The sequence below is a fragment of the Podarcis melisellensis genome (genome assembly GCF_964234715.1).
Source record: "Podarcis melisellensis genome assembly, chromosome: 2".
NCBI classification, from domain to species: Eukaryota; Metazoa; Chordata; class Lepidosauria; order Squamata; family Lacertidae; genus Podarcis; species Podarcis melisellensis.
Window position 1 is genome coordinate 35,820,095 of NC_138529.1, and position 18,295 is coordinate 35,838,389.

Genomic DNA, 18,295 nt, shown 5'->3' on the forward strand with positions numbered 1-18,295 from the left:
GCTAGGAAAAAACCCATTTCTAACTGCTGGCACTTTTAGACTGTCAGGCAATAGGCACCATCATATACTTCTCAAATACATTAGACACCAATTTATGCTAGTGATTCACACCATCCTGTGGCAGTGAATTGGCCACTATGTGTTGCAATAAGCATTCTACCTTAGTTTTCTTTTAATTTTTTGACCATTAATTTAATGGATGTTAAAATTCTGAAGGGGCATGTTGTTTTTGTTCTCAGTAAACAACTTATCTTACTATTAGCCCACTTCATAAAACCTAGTAACCACACATTAGCTACTTAAAAAAATACTTTAGTGCTCTGCATCTTCCACTCATGTGGTGAAACCCAAGACTGCACTGCTTCCTGTTTCTCCGTGCTGCACTAGACTACACAGATAATCAGAGACCACAGACCACTTCTCCATGTTGGGGGGAAAAGCTCACCAAACTATAGCCCTTTAGCAGTCAGTGGAAAGCACCTTCAGGTCCCACTTATATGAGATGCTCAGAATGTGTGAAATACCTGTACAGGATTCCGTGCAGATCAGTCACATTTAAAGGGTTCTGAAGCTCCAATCTTAGCAGCATTTACATGCAAACACAGATTCCCATAAATTACATATACTTATTTAAATATGCATATACTTTTGGCAGGATTCACCTAACAAACCCCATCAGCAGAAGCCCTGAAACTCCATTTGAAACATTGGAGATCTGCATTTTTCTCTGGATGAGGGTGAGTGGGAACATCTGCCTATAAATGTACTGATTTTCTGAAAACAATGCCATTTTTCTTCCATTGTCAGATATTATTTACATTTATTGATTCACTTATATCCTACCTTTCCTTCAAGGAGCTAAAGGGTGGCTGCAATAGAAGATTCATTTGTGCAAAACGCTATCGCTTACTTGCTCTGTGATGCATTGTTTGCTGACTTGCAGAGGCTGTAAGAAAAGTCTTGCTTAATAATTATTTGGGCTCCCAGTTATTAGAAAGCCCATTCTTGTCCAAATAGATCTATGCCTCTCACAGTGTGAACTGCCTTAAAATGCAATCTTGTACATGTCTACTCAAAAGTAAGGTAAAGGGACCCCTGACCATTAGGTCCAGTCGTGACCGACTCTGGGGTTGCTTTATTGGCCGAGGGAGCCGGCGTACAACTTTTGGGTCATGTGGCCGGCATGACTAAGCCGCTTCTGGCTTAGCTGACTAAGCCAAGCAGCGCACGGAAACACTGTTTACCTTCCTGCTGGAGCGGTACCTATTTATCTACTTGCACTTTGACGTACTTTCGAACTGCTAGGTTGGCAGGAGCAGGGACCAGCAACAGGAGTTCACCCCGTCGTGGGGATTCAAACAGCTGTCCTTCTGATTGGCAAGTCCTAGGCTCTGTGGTTTAACCCACAGCACCACCCGCGTCCCTTCTACTCAAAAGTAATCCCCACTAAATTCAGTGGAACTTATTCCCAGTTAACTATGTAAAGGATTGTAGTCTCAGTGCATCACAATCAAGGCTATTCCCTCTTTCAGAAAGTTCCTATTTGAAACCATTAGAGGCAGTCAAATTTGATTATGATTAAAATAGGGATTAGGGGAATAAGGCTCTTAAAAGAATTGTAATATTAAGAGAAGAAAAATAAAGGTGGTATTAGTTTACCATAAATGAATGCTCATAAACACTGTCTTGTGACTGTGATTATAGTCTCTCTGCTCACTACTTTTCAATTCTACATGTGGATGTCTTTGTTCTCAAGAGGTCCAATAAAACTGAGGCAAAGGTAAGGGTGGCTCAGAAGCACGACAAAATTGGATTTGTTTGCAGAGGGTATACAGTGGTACCTCGGTTTACAAACTTAATCCATTCCGGAAGTCCATTCTTAAACCGAAACCATTATTAAACCGAGGCGCACTTTCCTTAATGAGGCCTCCTGCCGCCGGTGCCCTTCCACTGTTCGGATTCCGTTCGTAAACTGAGGTAAAGTTCGCAAACTGGGACACTACCGGTTTTGCAGAGTTCGTAAACTGAATTGTTCGTAAACAGGACTGTTCTTAAACCGAGGTATCACTGTACTCTGAATTCTGCCTCTTATTTCATCACAACTGCAGCAGAGTTCTAGAATTTGTTCCACGGTATTGTAAAAGAGAAAAACAGGCATGTAGCATTTTAACAAAAATACAATAACTGTTTCATATAAAATGCATTCCTATATTACGTCAGAAAGATTAAGAGGACAGCTATCAGATACAAATGGCAAGAGTAGGCAATTGCAAGCCACAAGTCCACAATCTGTAACTGGAATATAGCATGTAAATTAAAGTATACACATATGGAGGGTGAAATTTTAATCACTTCAGATATTTGCAGGTTGCACATGTATGAATGTGGAAAGCCTTAAAAATGCCCTCGACAACAACAACAAAAACCCCTGTGATCAAAGCTAGAATTAACAGTCATCTTTGTACACAAGAAAAATACACGGTCATCTTAACAGCCAAGAAAAACTGCAGTTTATTAAGTTTCAAAGAATCTTCGTACTCTTGAAAGCAACTTCTGGTGCATGTTTTTAACAATCACATTCTATGAGGAGAAATAACATTAAAAGCCACAAACTTTTTTTTTTATCTTTTCATCTCAGAGTTACAGACATCTTGAATTCAAAATGAAAGAAGGCAAAAAAAAAAAAAGTTCAACAGGATGTATTTGCTTTTTTTCTTATGTCCATCCCCAATTTTAAATGATCAGGAGTTCTTTTTCTACAACTCATTACTAAACTTCAGCATGGAAAATTGTATTGACTATTTCAATCCGCACATAGGCACATATGTATTATATATATATAAATATAATGTGTGTGTGTGTCTGTGTGTGTATTAAGGGAGAGAGATATATATACACAATACATATGTAGAGTGCGTGTAATGACAATGAGATGCAAGCACTCTGAGAAAAGGGTATTCAGCTAAATACACTACGAAAACTTGAGGAAACACAAGTCTGGAACCCAATCTGTGCATAGTTCATGATCCTCTAGAAAACCAGCTTTTGTTGATTTGCAATCTTGCAGGACCCTTTTTAATTGGACAAAACCATTAAAAAGCTAATCTTTAACAAAACAAAAAATGTAATGCACAAGTTTCCTGATCCAAGCAGGCAGGGAGCACAATGTTCATATAATTTTTAAAAACATACTCAAAGGGTATGTTATTCCATTGTCTTTCTTCCTTTCAAAACAATCAAAAACATTGATCATTTTTAAACATAAAGCAATTTTTAATATATAAAGCACTCTTCAAACATCTATTTCTTTTGAGTCCATTATTTGGTAAATATGTAACTGCTACACATTAGATTAGGTATTTTTCTTCTTCTCTTACTGTCTTTTTATTTTTATTTTTTTCATTTTGTTTTTTAATAATATCTTCAGTGCTAGGAGTTGGGTTTAAAAAATACATGAAATGGTGTGGAGTTGCTCCTCGGGAAACCCGGCTTTCCTGAGACATCTTCCACCATGTGCAAGATAGTGATCACAATATTTTTCGCCACTCTTGACGAAGAGGAGGAAAAAACAACAAAGGAGTACACAGCAATGGCCAAAGAAAAGGATAAACAACAACAACAACAATAACAACAACAAACACTGTTCAATCCCAGAGCTCTGAAGTAGCATATCTTCATTCTGAAAATAGGTTTCTTTATGATGGAAGTCTATTTTTTTTCTTTTTTTTCAATTCCTTTTTTATTTTAAAGTTTGAAGGAGGAAAAAAAAAGGTCTGTAAACAGGTGGGAGCCGAAACCGTAGGCTCCTCCAAAAGCAGTCAAAACCTATGTCCAAGTGCTTGTTTCCGTTCCGGCTTGCAGGGAACCATCCACTCTTTACAATTATTTATGGCCACAGTTCAACAAGAGTTTTTTTTTTTTCCTTTTTTAAAACTTTATATTCCGAATGGGGGGAAAAATGGTGCAATACTCCGGTATTTATTTCCTTGCATTAGTCCACAATAAAAAGCTGCTAAAGGTAGATATACATATTATTCTCCAGAGATACACACTGTAAGTTTTTTAAAATGCAGTAAGAGTCCTTGAGTAAACATTTACACGTGAATTGTCGCCAGCCCCTCCTATCAGTTTTTTTTTCCAATTTTCTTTTTTAAAAACAAGTAGGATTAGCTACAAGAAGGGCTGTGGACACTCAGTGCAAAGTTAGAAGCTAATAACAATTAAACGTTTGACCAAATAGCAAATCAAAAGCATATACTGAGAAGTGGGGAAGGGGAAAGAAAGGAAAAAAAGTCACACAATTTGTTCAGTTGTACAACTGGCGCGCACACACGTCCATACGCTCACACATCTATCCATCTTTTCCCCCAATGCATACGTATAAGAAAGAACTTAACAAAAATATTCCTAGAGCCTGTTCTTTTGATTTCTGGTGCCGACCTGGAAGTGTAATAATAGAAAGTGTTCACATTTTGTTATTGGCCTGCTGGATTCAAGTATAGTTGCATGTTTGATATGTTTTTTTAAAAAACCTTCGTCTTCTTTTTTACTATTTTTTGGGGGGAGTTTTAAAAAAAACACAATGACACAAAAAAGTAATGAAACAAGTGTAATGTGCATAGGCAAGACCCGTGGGAGTAGTGGACATGGATATTCCACCCCACCTCTCAATCCAAGTCGTACAGCTGAGGGGCATAGGATTTGTTCCCCCCTATGCTGCTGACTGCTGACGGGCTGGTCGGATGCCATCCCCTACTGATTACTGGATCCGCCTCTGGTAATGTGCATAATTATCACAGGCTCATTTTAAATAGGCTTTCTCACAACCCTCCCCCCCTTCATCCCTCCCCGACTCCCACAGTTGATAAAATAACCCTTTCCAGCCCAAATTCTGAAAAGTGCCCTTCATGATAGAACTAGTCTAAGCAGCTTTTATACGTCTTTAAAAACACCATACAAACATAAAAACAAAATTAAAAAGCCATTGGAAAAAAACCCACATAAAACCTATCATTAGCACGTGACACTGACCAAAGGGAGCCCATACTGTTGCACTAACAGTTCACAAGGACTTCGGCAGAGTTTCATAGTCGATATTGGACAGAGGTACTAAAAAAAAGGGCTGCCAGTCTGATCTATTAAAGCTGGATTCTTCGCGATGCCCTGGACTGGAAAGGGTTACCATTATTTTCCTTTAGTGCTGATGATTGTTACTTCCATTTTGTTTCTCTGGTGTCCTAGATGGACTCCCCGCTGAGAAGGTCACCTGGGAGCAGAGTATTCAAAGGCGTTGGGCTTCCGATAACCCTGCCGTCATCGGTGCTGGGTGGACCCCAAAGGCTGCTTGAGTACTGAGGGACCCCGCCCCAGAGCAGATCACTGCTCCCTTTGCCACCTAGGCAGGGGGTATTCCAGTGGCCTGCATCATTGCGCACCATGCCGTGTGAGCTGCTTGTGGAGCCCAAACGGCTCTGAGTGGTTCCAGTGTTGGACTGCCAACTGGAGGTGGGGGGCAGTGGCTGGCCTTGTGCTAAGAAACGGTTCACTTCCTCTTCTCCAGCGAACTCGGCCAAGATGGTAGTGTTCCCCAAAACGCACCTGAAAACAGAGAAAGACACAGAGATGCTCAAAGGTAAACCACACCTGGGCTCAGAGAGGGGGATTTGTCTCAGGCTATTTTCATATTCTGTTATGAAACCTAATGCTATGAAAATCTACAAATCAATCCTTATTATTTCTGTTTGAATGTGTGATTATCTATATACTGCAATCATCAATCAGTGGATGGAATGCTAGATGTACATATGAAAAAGCAGGGCTTGAAGCTCACTGCACCAAGCGAATCTATGGATGCATGTAGCGTACAAAGTGCACACACATTTCTTTTGCATACTTTATTTTGTTCTGAATATATAGACTTCTATAGAGTTCAGAATATATATTTCAGATGATAGACAACCTTTCCACAACCCATTTTTTTGGACCAGAATTCCAGATGCTTTGGATGACAACTTGTATAAGCCCTAGGCAGAGCAGCCATGCAGGCTGGGGCTGACAGGTACTGTGGTCCAAAACATCTGGAAGGTGATGATGGATAGCAGGGGGTATATTAAAAATAACAGTCAATTCTTCTTTGGCTGTCTCCTCAAAGACAGAAGTGGCTATTATTTTTCAACCCATGGCCTTTGGTTAAGGCTTGTGGTTGCTTGTTCAAATACCAAAATCATGGGTTTATTCTAGATCTGCATAGTTATATTCCACATGTATGCAAGTGTGCGTCCATCCACTTTTCTCCTCCTGAGCTGCTTTGGTAGTGTGGTTGACAAGAGGTACCATGCAAAAGCTGAGAGGGAAAGATATTAGGCTGGGTTTGGGAAACAAATATTTCACCTGGAAATATTTTCCCCTAGGAAATGTACTGGGCAAGAGCGCTGCTTTCAATTGCATGCCTCTCTGGCCTCAGAAATCATTTCTCCAATCCCTATCTTCACACCCTCCTGCATGTCTAGCAATGAACACACCACACAGTAAGCCAAGGGGTGGAGACTACCATTCTTCTTCTTAATTAACTCTAATCACTACTTCTGGCCTTACATAATGAAATGCTGCAAAAGTACTACATATCCAAAGCTGAGACTGATCTACCATGTCTCTAGGTTTCCTCCTCACCAACCCACATTTAGGAATGCAGTGTGGGTTACTGCAAACATTAAAATGTTAAACTTATTTTTATTGGTTTTTAATTCAACGCAGGATAAAAGCTGCAGAAGCTTCGGGACTGCTGGTGAATGGAATTGAGAGTCCTAAGTAGGAGCAAATCTACCTCTTTTGGGATTTGCCAGTTTTTATAGGCATATCCTGTATCATGACTTTTCACTTAATGCCCTGCTCATGTAAATCTCACAGCTTAATTTTCATTATTCAGTTCTTCTGCTTCTGCTCTTACAGACACACCAAACTAAGACACAGAGGTCACATATGAACCACAGCAAATACTGAATAGATTGCATACATATGCAGAGATTTCTGGGCCTTCGCTGCTTCTTCCTTGGAACTGTATCGAACCACAGCATTCCCTTGAGTCAGGTTCAGATGGAATGTAATAAGAGGACCGTGCTGCAAGCATAGAGTACGCAGTGTAGAGCCATCAATCTAAATGGAAAAGGAGCACAAATGAGATTGATTTAGAGGCGTCACGAACAACTGCATCACATTGGTTTTATCCAGCCTTTCTCCAAAACTTAACTGCACTCACTTTCATTCTCTCTGGAGATCCAGTACAACAAGAGAACTCACGCCCACTTCTTTCTCTTTCTGCCTGCTCCCCGATATCAGCATAGCTACACTCAAGCTGTTTCTGTAAGCCTCTGTGCCAAGTATTTTGAGGTCATGTTCATTAAGTCTGAAAGCTTTAATTGGTAGGATTGCTTAATTACCCCATTAACCCAAAGAGAAATAAGACTTTAATCAGACTTGTCTTAACGTAAAGCATTTGATCTGGTTGCTAATGCTATGCATCTTCTGAGTCAGGGAACTTGTTTAAGATTATTTCCCAGAGTGAATTATTTCCCAGAGTGGTCGGTGGTGCCGTCCTTCTGACACCAGGACTGCTGCCACTTACCAAGATGGGGGGGGGGCAGTGGCCAGGTCTGGGCTGCACAGGCACACCAGTGGGAACATTGGAATGGCTCCACTGACGCACCTGCACAGCTCTGTCCTACTCTGCACTGTCCAGGTAAGGAGCAGTGATGCTGGTGTTGGGAGGGTGACACGGCCCCTCCACATCTAAAGATGGCTAAGATTTTTTTCCAGTTAGGGCAGACTCACTATACTAAGACTACAGTTTCTCCTGCAACTGAAGAGGAAAGTTGTGTATCTCCTGCATGGGCAGGTGGCTGAGCTGAACCCCATTTCTGGTGGCCATGCATTTCCATATGGGACCGATTGGTGACTTTCTTCCGCAATTACATGGAAAAGTGGATGTGTGAGTTTCTCATACAGAATTGTAGATTTGGAAGGGATCCCAAAAATCATCCCCTGCAGTACAGGAATCTCAACACACAGTCCCCCATCCAATCAGAAACCATACCAGACCTTGTTTAACTTTGCAAATGTTTTATAGCTGCACCACTAGGAGGTCAGATAGTTGCTCTTACCGCTTCCATAGACCACCTAAAGCCATCAGGGGAAATAGTACATTCTGTAATGTATACCATTAGCCATGCTACTGAAAGACAACCCTGTATATTTCTGGGTATCAAATCATTTGATGTCCCACTATTTTTAAGATCGCATTTCTGCATTAGCTGATGGCCCCATTTTACAATGAAACCTGCAAAAGCAGGAGGAAGAACTCTGTATTTTCAAGGCAGCTTGTGTTCAATGCTCATGTCTACTTCATGTGATATACTTTGCAAGGATTCAACCAATAAATGAATAGGTTAGGATAGGGTAGGCAAAAGGATCTGAGTGATCTGCAGTAATCACTAAGGAATTCTGACTCCCTTTGGTTGAACCATAGCAACCACCTTTCCTTTCAGATTGGGCTGCTGAAATGAAGAAAATTTGAGAATAAACTAGGATTGGCTTTTGGTGAGAAAGCACTGTGTGCTACTATTGAAAACAAGTGTTGTTGGGATACTGCCAGGGAGACAAAGGCCATCATGCCTCCACGTCGATTCCGGACGATCCATCAATCTCCCGTAGATACAGTATCAGTCAATTAGTGACACAAGCCTCAGAAATAGCTTGCCACATTCCAGAGCTTGTGCACGCTCTTTCAGCAGAGTTCGCACAGCGAAAGATGCACTCAGGAGAGCATTATTTACAACTTTATTCAGCGTTGGTCAGAACAAAGAAAAGACATGACTGCCTGCTTTGATGTCCAGGCACGGAGAGAGGAAACAAAAGTTATATACACAAACAGAAACATCCTGTGAACAGGAAATACGCAGGCTGTGACACAACAACCTGCTCCCTTCTTAAGGTGGAATGGGAATATCCTAACAAGTATCTGGGCTCAGATCCCACAAACTTGGAAGTTTGCTCACTTCTGGGTAAGGAGATTCTATTTCAAATTTAGCAAACTTTGCAGCACTAAATGAAAACACAGTGGGCTCTCATGAACGAGGATTTGCATTTGGTTCTAGGTGTGTTTGCAAAGGGTTAAATGAGCCAATCCTAAAACAAACAGCACCCGTAATGAGTGCTTAGGACAGGATGCACCAATGGCTGTGCTAATGCAGTGTCATAAACACTGACAGTTATATAGCACGAGGATTTAGAAGCAGGATTCCAAATTTTATCTCCCTATCTCAGATAGCCCATAGCTATTTTCTGAATTAATCAGGGAACTTTGCTTACCTGGGGTGTGAGGTTACGGAGGACCAGCCAGCTACTTGTTCTTCCTGAGCTGTCAGTACTCCACGCTGAGCCTATACCACAAAGAAAGGAAAGATTATGGAGCGCCCAACCCAACTTACTAAATGAAAGCTATACAACATGCAGGACACAAACATGAGGAATACAACTGCTATAGGGATTCCTAATAAGGTGACTTATCAAATGCCCACCACCCTTTTTTTTCTTGGTAGTGGTCCTGAGACAATACTGTAAATACCTATACTACCATCATGCATCAGATAATGCAGACTCTAGTCCATAAAAGCTAATGCAATAATAGCCTTTGAGGTGCCACAAGAATCTTTGCTGTTTTTTTGCTGCAGGTCACCCCTCTGGAAACTGCAAAACAGATGTCTCTCTAAAGTCAGTGATGCTATGATTCAGTAGCTATGAGGTGAGATTAATGGAATGATAAGCAACCTGTGGCCTTTTCTGTTGTTATCCTTTGGCACTGTTATCTGTCAAGTTTTGTTTTACAAAATGGCCAGATCATGATTTTAAATATTGTGTTTAAAGACAATAGTTTCAAATGCTCAGAAGGCAATTTCAAAAGGATATTGCTGCTTCCACACCTCCTGATTTTCAGGTATGCCAAGTTAAGGCCCCAGGAGTCCAGCTTATCATATTTGAATAGGTGATGTGACAGGATAATTGCATAGAGCAGAATGCCATGTAAGGCACGGGATGAATGAAACAGATTAAGAACATATCTTCCAGCTGTGATCCAGACATCTAGCACCCATTAGATGTACACTAAAGCAAGCAAATCAACTCTAGATTTCCAGTTCATTATTTCCTCTATACTAAGGCAGTGTTAATTGCTGAACCTGCACTGCTTCGACATTTAAATGGCAGCATTTTAAAAAGGCACATGACTTCCAAAGTCAGGTGGGTTACTGCACTGAAGCTGAAATCTGAATCCTTGTTATTTGGCCACCAGGTGGAGCTCATAAAAAGCTAATAATGTGTGTTTTTCAAAGGGTTGATGGGAGCATTTAATTTCCACACTTACTGGTAAAACAATAAATATTGTGACACGTGAAGAAATCCATCTGAAACAGTGTATGCTGTGTGAAACAGAAGTAGCCAAATAAATGGATCATAAAGTCAGGACAGGGAGAAACCTTTTTATGGATTTTGCATCTTATGGGAAGCTATGTATGCCTTAGTTACACATCTTCCCTTCATTCAGAATTAACTTGCACAGTTTTGCAATCAATTGCCATTGCTTTCCAGAGGATTCTGCCTGGTGCTGCACTAAGGGCCCACACTTAGCAGGAACATTTGGGTGTGATGGTATCAGCTGAAGAATTTTCATTAGCAGTTTTTAAAAAAAACAAATCTAGTAAAGCCATCATAAGAAAAGACTGCTGGATCAGACCAAGGGCCCATCTAGTCCAGCACCCTGTTCTCACAGTGCCCAAGCAGATGCCTGTGGAAATTGGCAAGCAGGACTTGAGCGTAAGATCCCTCTCCACTCAGCAAGTATCTAGGACTTCTGTCACCTTTCCACTCAACTTCCTTCCTAGCTGATTGCTCATCCCAGTCATGGCTTGCCTGAATCTTTGAAATCTCCAAATACAGCTGTTTTGTGCTATAGCAAGCTGCGCCACTTGTGCTGATCCTCCAACCAATTTTGCACTAGCATCAGTTATCATGGAGAGCAACATGGTTCCCATTAGGACTGTGCAGAACAACCAGTAGGAAAACAGTGGCAAAATAGGTGCAATCATTCTTCAAAATGTTGATCTCATTTCTGCTTTTCCATGAATTCTAGAAGCTTAAGATAGTTAGGTTGTTTGCGCTGCAAATGAGACATAACTCCCTCTTGCCTTTAACTGTATAGCCCTTGCTTACATTACAGTCTGAGGTTTCAACAAGACTCTCTTGTAGCCTGTTTTTGCCTTATGGGGTAACATGCCTCATTTTACAAAATTCTGCTTAGCATATGCAGTACAATTGTGCATTATTTTCTCTACAAAAATATGGGGGAGCGGAGAGAGAAAGCTGGATCAATACCACTTTCAGTAACTTGCAGTGATTTGGTAAATAGGTATGAACTTGTATACCAAATGATATAATCATGGACACCAACAGCAAACTCATTCTCTGAGTGTGGATCTTATCATTCATGTGGAAGAGAGAGGTGTTTGCAGGCTTGGGGGAACCTCAGCTGAGCTTATTCCCCAATAAGTCTTCAATGGCTTTTATCCTGAATTACTGAAAGCACAACTGCTAATAGCACATAGAAATGCACCTGCCACAGAGGAAATTACTGAGAAAAGTACTTTCTGGGGAGAACTGTCACGTCTGACTGGTTGCACGAATTTTCCACCTCAGGAATAATCCAGCAAATGAGTGCATTCCACTCACCCTTTGAGGCCTACAGATTTGCTACATTAAAAAACCTGAACACAGAGAGGGGATAAGAACAAAAAAGTTGTTGCATTGCCCCCCCCCAAAAAAAAAATAAGGAAAGGGAAAAAGACAGGAGTCATGAATACCAGAGGAGTAAGAGCTGGTCCAACCCAGTGGGCTGGCACCCCAAGTAGACGATGGCTTGGTGTTTGTTAAGCCTGGAGGTGGTCTTGTAGGAGCAGTAGTGTTTCTGGGCACCTTCCACAGTTCATGGGACAGAGAGGCTTGTGTGTGAGAAATTGGGCCAGAGGACCACGTTGATTTGATGTCTGACAGTTTACCTGCAACAGAGAAATGCAATTCATGTATTTGTTAGAATGTAGTATAGGGACACTGAGTGATCCCCAGGATTCTGTTCTCCTCTTTACACCAGCATAATAAGCACTATAGCAAATACTGATCATAACTGGCAGAGCTTCTCTTGCTAATATATCTGTATAATTAATCCGCAGCCTTTAAAGATCCCAGATTTGTTCCTCCTGGTTTGGACAAAAGTCCCATTAGCGAATGCTTCCAGAGTCCAAACTGTAAGATCTGAAATTAATCTGACTTCTGAATAAAACAAGTTACTTACAGGTTTTAAATGACTGGCACATAACATTAGTCTTTTTTCTTCTTGAACTGGAGGAACTGTCATGTTTGTTTCTGGGTATGCTAGAGGTTATGGTGGATCAAGTCCCCTGCTAGTTCCAAAAGTGATCTGCTGACAAGCCCCATTGCCCCATCACCATATTTCATGCCTTCTCCTCTTCCTCCTCCTCCTTCTCTATCCACAGGAAGAGAATTGCTGACATCTTAAGTTATTGCCCAGCAATTACCCTGGGTGCTCTCCAACTGTTTCTAGATAGCCTGAAAGCAGTAAGAGACCACATCAGGCTGTTTCTTGCTTAACAATATGTTAACTGTTTCCTCTCCTGTTATCTGTGGGGAAAGGATGATGGGAATGAAGGATGCAAGAGACAGGGAGATCTTGCTCCTTATGCATCCTTTATTACTGAATAAAGTATTACTGAATCTACACTATCATTGGCATTCTTGTACCTTGGCTCTCAGAGGGGAGAGAGTTGACCTCTCAACTGCCATCCCAGAAATGAGAGAAACACCTTTCTCTCCTTCTTTCTGATGAGGGAGTGAAAGAGAAAAGGGAGTTCCTCATCTTGTTATCTCCTATATTAATCTGAAATGTTTCCACAAGGACCCCTCATGGCACAACATTTATTCCTGCAATCACACATCCCTTTCTGATTCCTTTTAATCATCACTACCAGAAATGAATGGTATGTGTTCAACGAAAGCAAAGAAAAGCACATTATTAAGCATCAATCATATAAATGATGTACTTAGAGGTCAGTAAGAAAAATGCAAGATAACTTCCCAGCCTTAAAATATTTTCACATGCATATAAAGAGAGGAAGCTGATTCACACATGCAGTACTAAACACATTTACCATGGAGTATGCCCTGTGCTGTGAGAGTGTTACTTAAACACACAGCCTTGTCCCAATGTGAATCTCAAACTTGTGTGGCCTTCCTTAAAAAAAGGGGGGGGACCAGGACCTAGTCCTTATGTTGTATGCAAACTGTACAGCTGTGATGTGTGTGAATTCACCTGCAGTCAAGTTGGTTCTCCTTCTAGATACAATTTTTTCAACAAGATGAACTCAAAGGATAAAAATGTTAAATGCTGCAAAAATGGTCTTACAAACCATATGAGTCTGATTTAAAAGTAATATTCAATGTTGAATCTTCATTTTTTTAAAAAGAAAACATTTTCAAAACAGTTTTACCATTATGTCACTGGTTCTCACATGGTCAGTGCACAATTCACCAGAGACTTACGTTGTTAAGCAGTATATAAATGGTTGAAGTAGATAAATGATAAGTAAAAATAGTAGAAGGAGAAAAGCTACATGAAGGAGCAGTGCATAAAAATTAAAATTAAGGGTAAGTAAACTTGTTTTATTTCCTTTTAAAGAATTGTTAACAGGTAATCTTTTAAAAATACATGCTTTACTGCTTAAACTAAAGAGCTGAAGATTTAAGATTGTATCCACTGAGGCTGTCCTTTTAATGCAGGACTTCTGCCTGTGCAATGGAATTTCCTTTCCGTCTCTTGTCCCCATGCATGTCATCTGCTCAGGAGAGTTGGGGGAACCCCCCCCCCCAGAACAGATTTGGGGAGAGTGGCACATGGGAAGAAGATATTCCACTGCACAGACAAAAGCCCTTGAGCTGAAAGAAGAACTTGGTTGGATACAAGCCTTAATGGGTACATAAATATAAGAAACCAAAATCATGGCTACCTGAGCACAGGTCTGCATGAATGTAAATGACATTGGTGAGCTGTGGAAAAAGTTTCCACAACCCACCAAGATCATTTGCATTCATGCAGACCTGTGCTCATGTAGCTGTTTTTGGTGTCTAGTCTGTGTTGTTTGCCCCATATGGTTCCCAAAGCAAGCCCGTGGAGAGGGGAGATCTGAAACAGAGTATAAGATTCCAGCTGTACACCAGTTTCTCAGGACTTCAGGCAGTGTGGGCTTAGTAAAGAAAAACAGCTGAGCTTTCCCTATTACTTACAGATTTCAGCTTAAACTGCCCATTAAGAAATTCACAGTTACTGGAATTATCATTTGGACTATCTAGGCCTGCATCCTGCTTTGGTGGTAAGTTACATATTGTTTACATCAAGGGGGCCAAAGTACTGTAAGAAGACCATGTAACTCAAAAGCAGGAAAAATAAATGTTCAAAATATTTTTGAGGTTTTGGGCTACAGTAAAAAAAACATCAGATCCATGGGCTGTCCAGTTGCTGGCTGAAAAGGAGTTCAGCATTCCTTTCCATTTTCAGCAGTGGGAAACCCAATACCCTCACAGTCTTCAGTCTGGAGACCAAAATAAAACAGTATCATGTCAACATATTAACATTTTGATCAAGGCTCTCAAAAATTACCTATCTGCTAGATGTTAAGTGTCTTATTTTGGCCAATCAATTAAAATGCATAAATTTATAACTGCAACATTGCTGGCATTTTGATTCTAGTTAGGGTAGGCCTGGCAGTATCTGCAGGTTGAAGCCCCACGTCTCTGGGAGAAAATTAGGTGGCAGTGGCAAGGGTAACTTGAGAAAGTTTGCATATACAAACTCCTCAGCACTGCTCAGGAAAAAAGCAAGCAGCAAGCACCTGTTCTCGTAGTAAAAGCATTGTGCCCCACCCCTTCTAGTGTGTGATATGCAATGTGGGGGTGCATGGCACAATTCCTTCCAGAGTGATTAAAAGCCGCACTGGCTGCTTCCTTCCTGGTTCATGGGCAATGTGAGATAAGGCACAAGTTACCCTCCACTTTGCTGACCTAGCCCCTGTCTCCAGGTAGGAACAAAACATGTGCACAGAAACGACCCTATTCCTTTTGAAATGAAGAGAAAAGAGAGGAGAGAAGGAGGAGGAGAAGCTGGGCCTCCCCATGAACTCCTACAACATGAAGGGATCAAGCTCATCACCTTTTCCTATCTATGGCGTTGGGAAGAAAACCAGGCTAAGCATTGCCAAAAAACCTTTTATGGCCTGTTTTGTTCACCCCTTCCCCAGGTCAAAGAGGAAGTCACAGGACCAAGACAGTAGGGCTTTTTGCTTCAATTTGGCAAAAGTTTAGGCTGGCCCCGAATAAGGCAAGCTATTTATTGTTTGGAAACAAATCTTACCTTTACAATACAAGCACAGGTGTTCATTTTGTAACAAGATGCATCATATGAAAAGGGCACGATCAAGAAGGCCACTTGAGAATTTAGAGATGAGCAATAAGGACACAATTTGTTGCTGCCCCCCACCCTGACCCCCTTTTCCCAATTGAGTCCACTTGCACCTATTGGCCCCAGGGTGGCTGAACAAAGCAAGATTGCTGACAGCATCTTGAAAATTGCTGGGTATGTGTTAGAAATAATGCAATGGAATTTCAGCCACATATATGTTGACAGTGACCACACTGCCCACTTTCTGCTTCATCAAGACATTTGCCGAGATAGGTAGGCAAAGTTGGGAAGGGAAGGGAGAACATGGAGAAGCGAAAGACTTTGGTTGTATTGATCAACTTATTTCCAGGAAATGAGAAACACAACATCAGACAAGCTATGCTCTTTATTCCACAACTTCTGTTGATGAAACAGTATAAGCTAGTTTGAATGACGGTCAAAAGCTTTCCTGGTTCCATGAACAGAATTTAGTCCAATATGCACCAAGGCATTGGCACTCTATCTAATTTATGTTTCTCATTTTGAAGTATTTTCAGTTCCAAACATCCCCATTACATATTCATCACTGCCAAACTCTAAAGACAGTTACTGGACTGAAGGAGCACAGTATGCAAAAGACATGCGGCACACCTATAGGACCATCAGTACCACATTGAGCAGAAGCCTTTCAAGAACCTCCTCTCTTTGTGGATAAAGAGGGACTCTAAATAGAAAGACCATTGGTCGTACCTGCAATGCTAGGTGCGGATGCAATGCTGCTGAAAGAGCTACTGTAGCCGGAGGCACTAAGTGGCCAGGCACTCGATGAAGGCAGCGTGGCATTCTGAGATGATGTTGGGGATGACCCTGCAGAACCAGCAAAGAAGCAACTAAGAAAGATGGGCAGAATGGTGTCTACTGTAGCATATGCAATTCTAACACCGTCATGTGCAAACAGAAACCATGCAAGGTAAGATGCTAACCCAGCCTTGCCTTTGAAGTCTAGGAATGAAATGTTATAGGAAGCATGATCCGATGCAGCAGAACTAAGTACAAAAAAGGGTGGCACAGTGACAAGGGTAGTTGTGCCCATGCAGAAGGATACATTCTAACTCTCCTTAAACTGTTATTTCCAAGAAGGTGACATTCATTGCCACCGTATCCAGGATACATGAATCGTAGATGAAAAATGTTTATGAAAATGCAGCTATATCAGTTGTGGTGACCCATGTGTCAGAAAGTTAAAAGCATCGTTCTGTGCTAGGCAGGTCAGACAGATGTGCTCATCTCGGCCCCACTTGCCTTCGAGAATCCCTGCAACTGTTGCCAGCCAATCCCACCCCCTCCAGCTTTGTGGCATAGGATGTTCCCACAAGCCGCAGCAAAATAAGTCACATCACAGGCCAAGGCCAGAGCTGCAGGACCAAATGCCTCCACAGATCTGCCCTGGGAGCCGAGTGTCAGGTCTAGTGCTCTGCAGCCACTGTGCAACTGCCACATTCAGGCTGTTGAAAACCAATAGGGTGGTCAAGTTGCTAGAAGCCACCTGGAATTATAAATACTGTTGTAATGCTTCTTAGACAGAGGCACACAAATTACTTTAGAAGTTATTTATATAGTCAGAAAGGCTAAACATGACTTACACACATGGCATCTTGTTGGTATGGGTAACTTATATATGAAGGAAGAATCTCAAGGGGGAAAGCCCAAATAATCGAATCCAATCTAACATTAGCATTACTATACAAGTGGACAACAACTCTATTCTAATAAATTAAGGGACCATCCAAGTTTTCAGATGTGGTGGAGCAAACATCAGCCATTCATCTTAAAGGCTTAAGGATCCCATGTTGAACTCATCTATGGTAGATTGTGTTGTGTGAATATATCCTCTGCTTGAGATACCTTGCTATATTGTTGTGAAAACTAGATGTATATGTGAATGGTTTTTTAAATAGGAGAATCACTCTTCAGTAACTGGTTGCTGCAGTACGTCTTGCTCTTGCATCCAGCATTTTCAGTAATAACACAGGGCCGATCCATATGCTGTGCGGCTGCAGCACCCACATTCAGAGGACTCTAATAGGGCTCCCTGGTTTTTATTTCTCTGCCTGCTCAAACACTGAAAAATATGCAGGCACTGTGATGGGACATCTGTGCATGCCTCACATATCCAGCCCCTTCTCTCCATGCCTTGCAAGTTACTTGTGGTCATAGTGTAAGTATCTTGTATTGGACTGGACTGGCATGCATGAGATGTACAGAGATGCTCCTTTCTGTCTAACATCCTATCACAACCACCTGCATGCATGTCTGTGAGGCTTGGGGGGGGGCAGAGGGGAAGCAGATCTCTTCCGAGCCTAGTTGAGCTTTTTGCCTACATTTACTACCCCTACAAGAAGATAATGTCCAATATATATAAATTCAGAAAATGGAAAGTTGATGTTATTTTCTGAGTCTCGAAAAAGGTTGGCCGTTATCTTGTACAAGTATTTCATAACAAGATAACTATACATACTAAAACCAATTGTAACACAAAGTTGTGTGATAACTTCTGCTCCAGGATCAATGCTCCAGTGAAAAACCAACAGTAAAGAAACTGCATGATGCTACATAATATTTTGCGTATCCCACACTCATGTGGACTGCATCATCCCAGACTATGAGGAAGTCAGTTGAGCAGTCAGTGAGTGTTGCATGAAACCAGTGCTTTAGTTCCCATGAGCATATATATACTTGAATGGC

The 18,295-nt window shown here is 41.3% G+C and overlaps 1 protein-coding gene across 8 annotated transcripts in view; it reads right to left on the minus strand.

Annotated features, from left to right (window-relative positions):
* Nucleotides 1–2,487: 2,487 nt before the first annotated feature.
* Nucleotides 2,488–18,295, minus strand: part of TNRC6C (trinucleotide repeat containing adaptor 6C) — a 115,627-nt gene continuing 99,819 nt past the window's right edge. For 6 of the 8 annotated variants that reach the window (XM_081897442.1, XM_081897438.1, XM_081897437.1 and 3 more), the window contains 5 exons: nt 16,301–16,417; nt 11,907–12,101; nt 9,364–9,434; nt 7,013–7,152; nt 2,488–5,598 (listed from right to left, as the gene is read on the minus strand). In XM_081897442.1, coding sequence (XP_081753568.1) covers nt 5,238–5,598; nt 7,013–7,152; nt 9,364–9,434; nt 11,907–12,101; nt 16,301–16,417 — 884 coding nt within the window. In that variant the 3' untranslated portion in view covers nt 2,488–5,237. The remainder of the gene's footprint in view (nt 5,599–7,012; nt 7,153–9,363; nt 9,435–11,906; nt 12,102–16,300; nt 16,418–18,295) is intronic. The other 2 variants (XM_081897440.1, XM_081897441.1) reach the window with 1 other exon arrangement.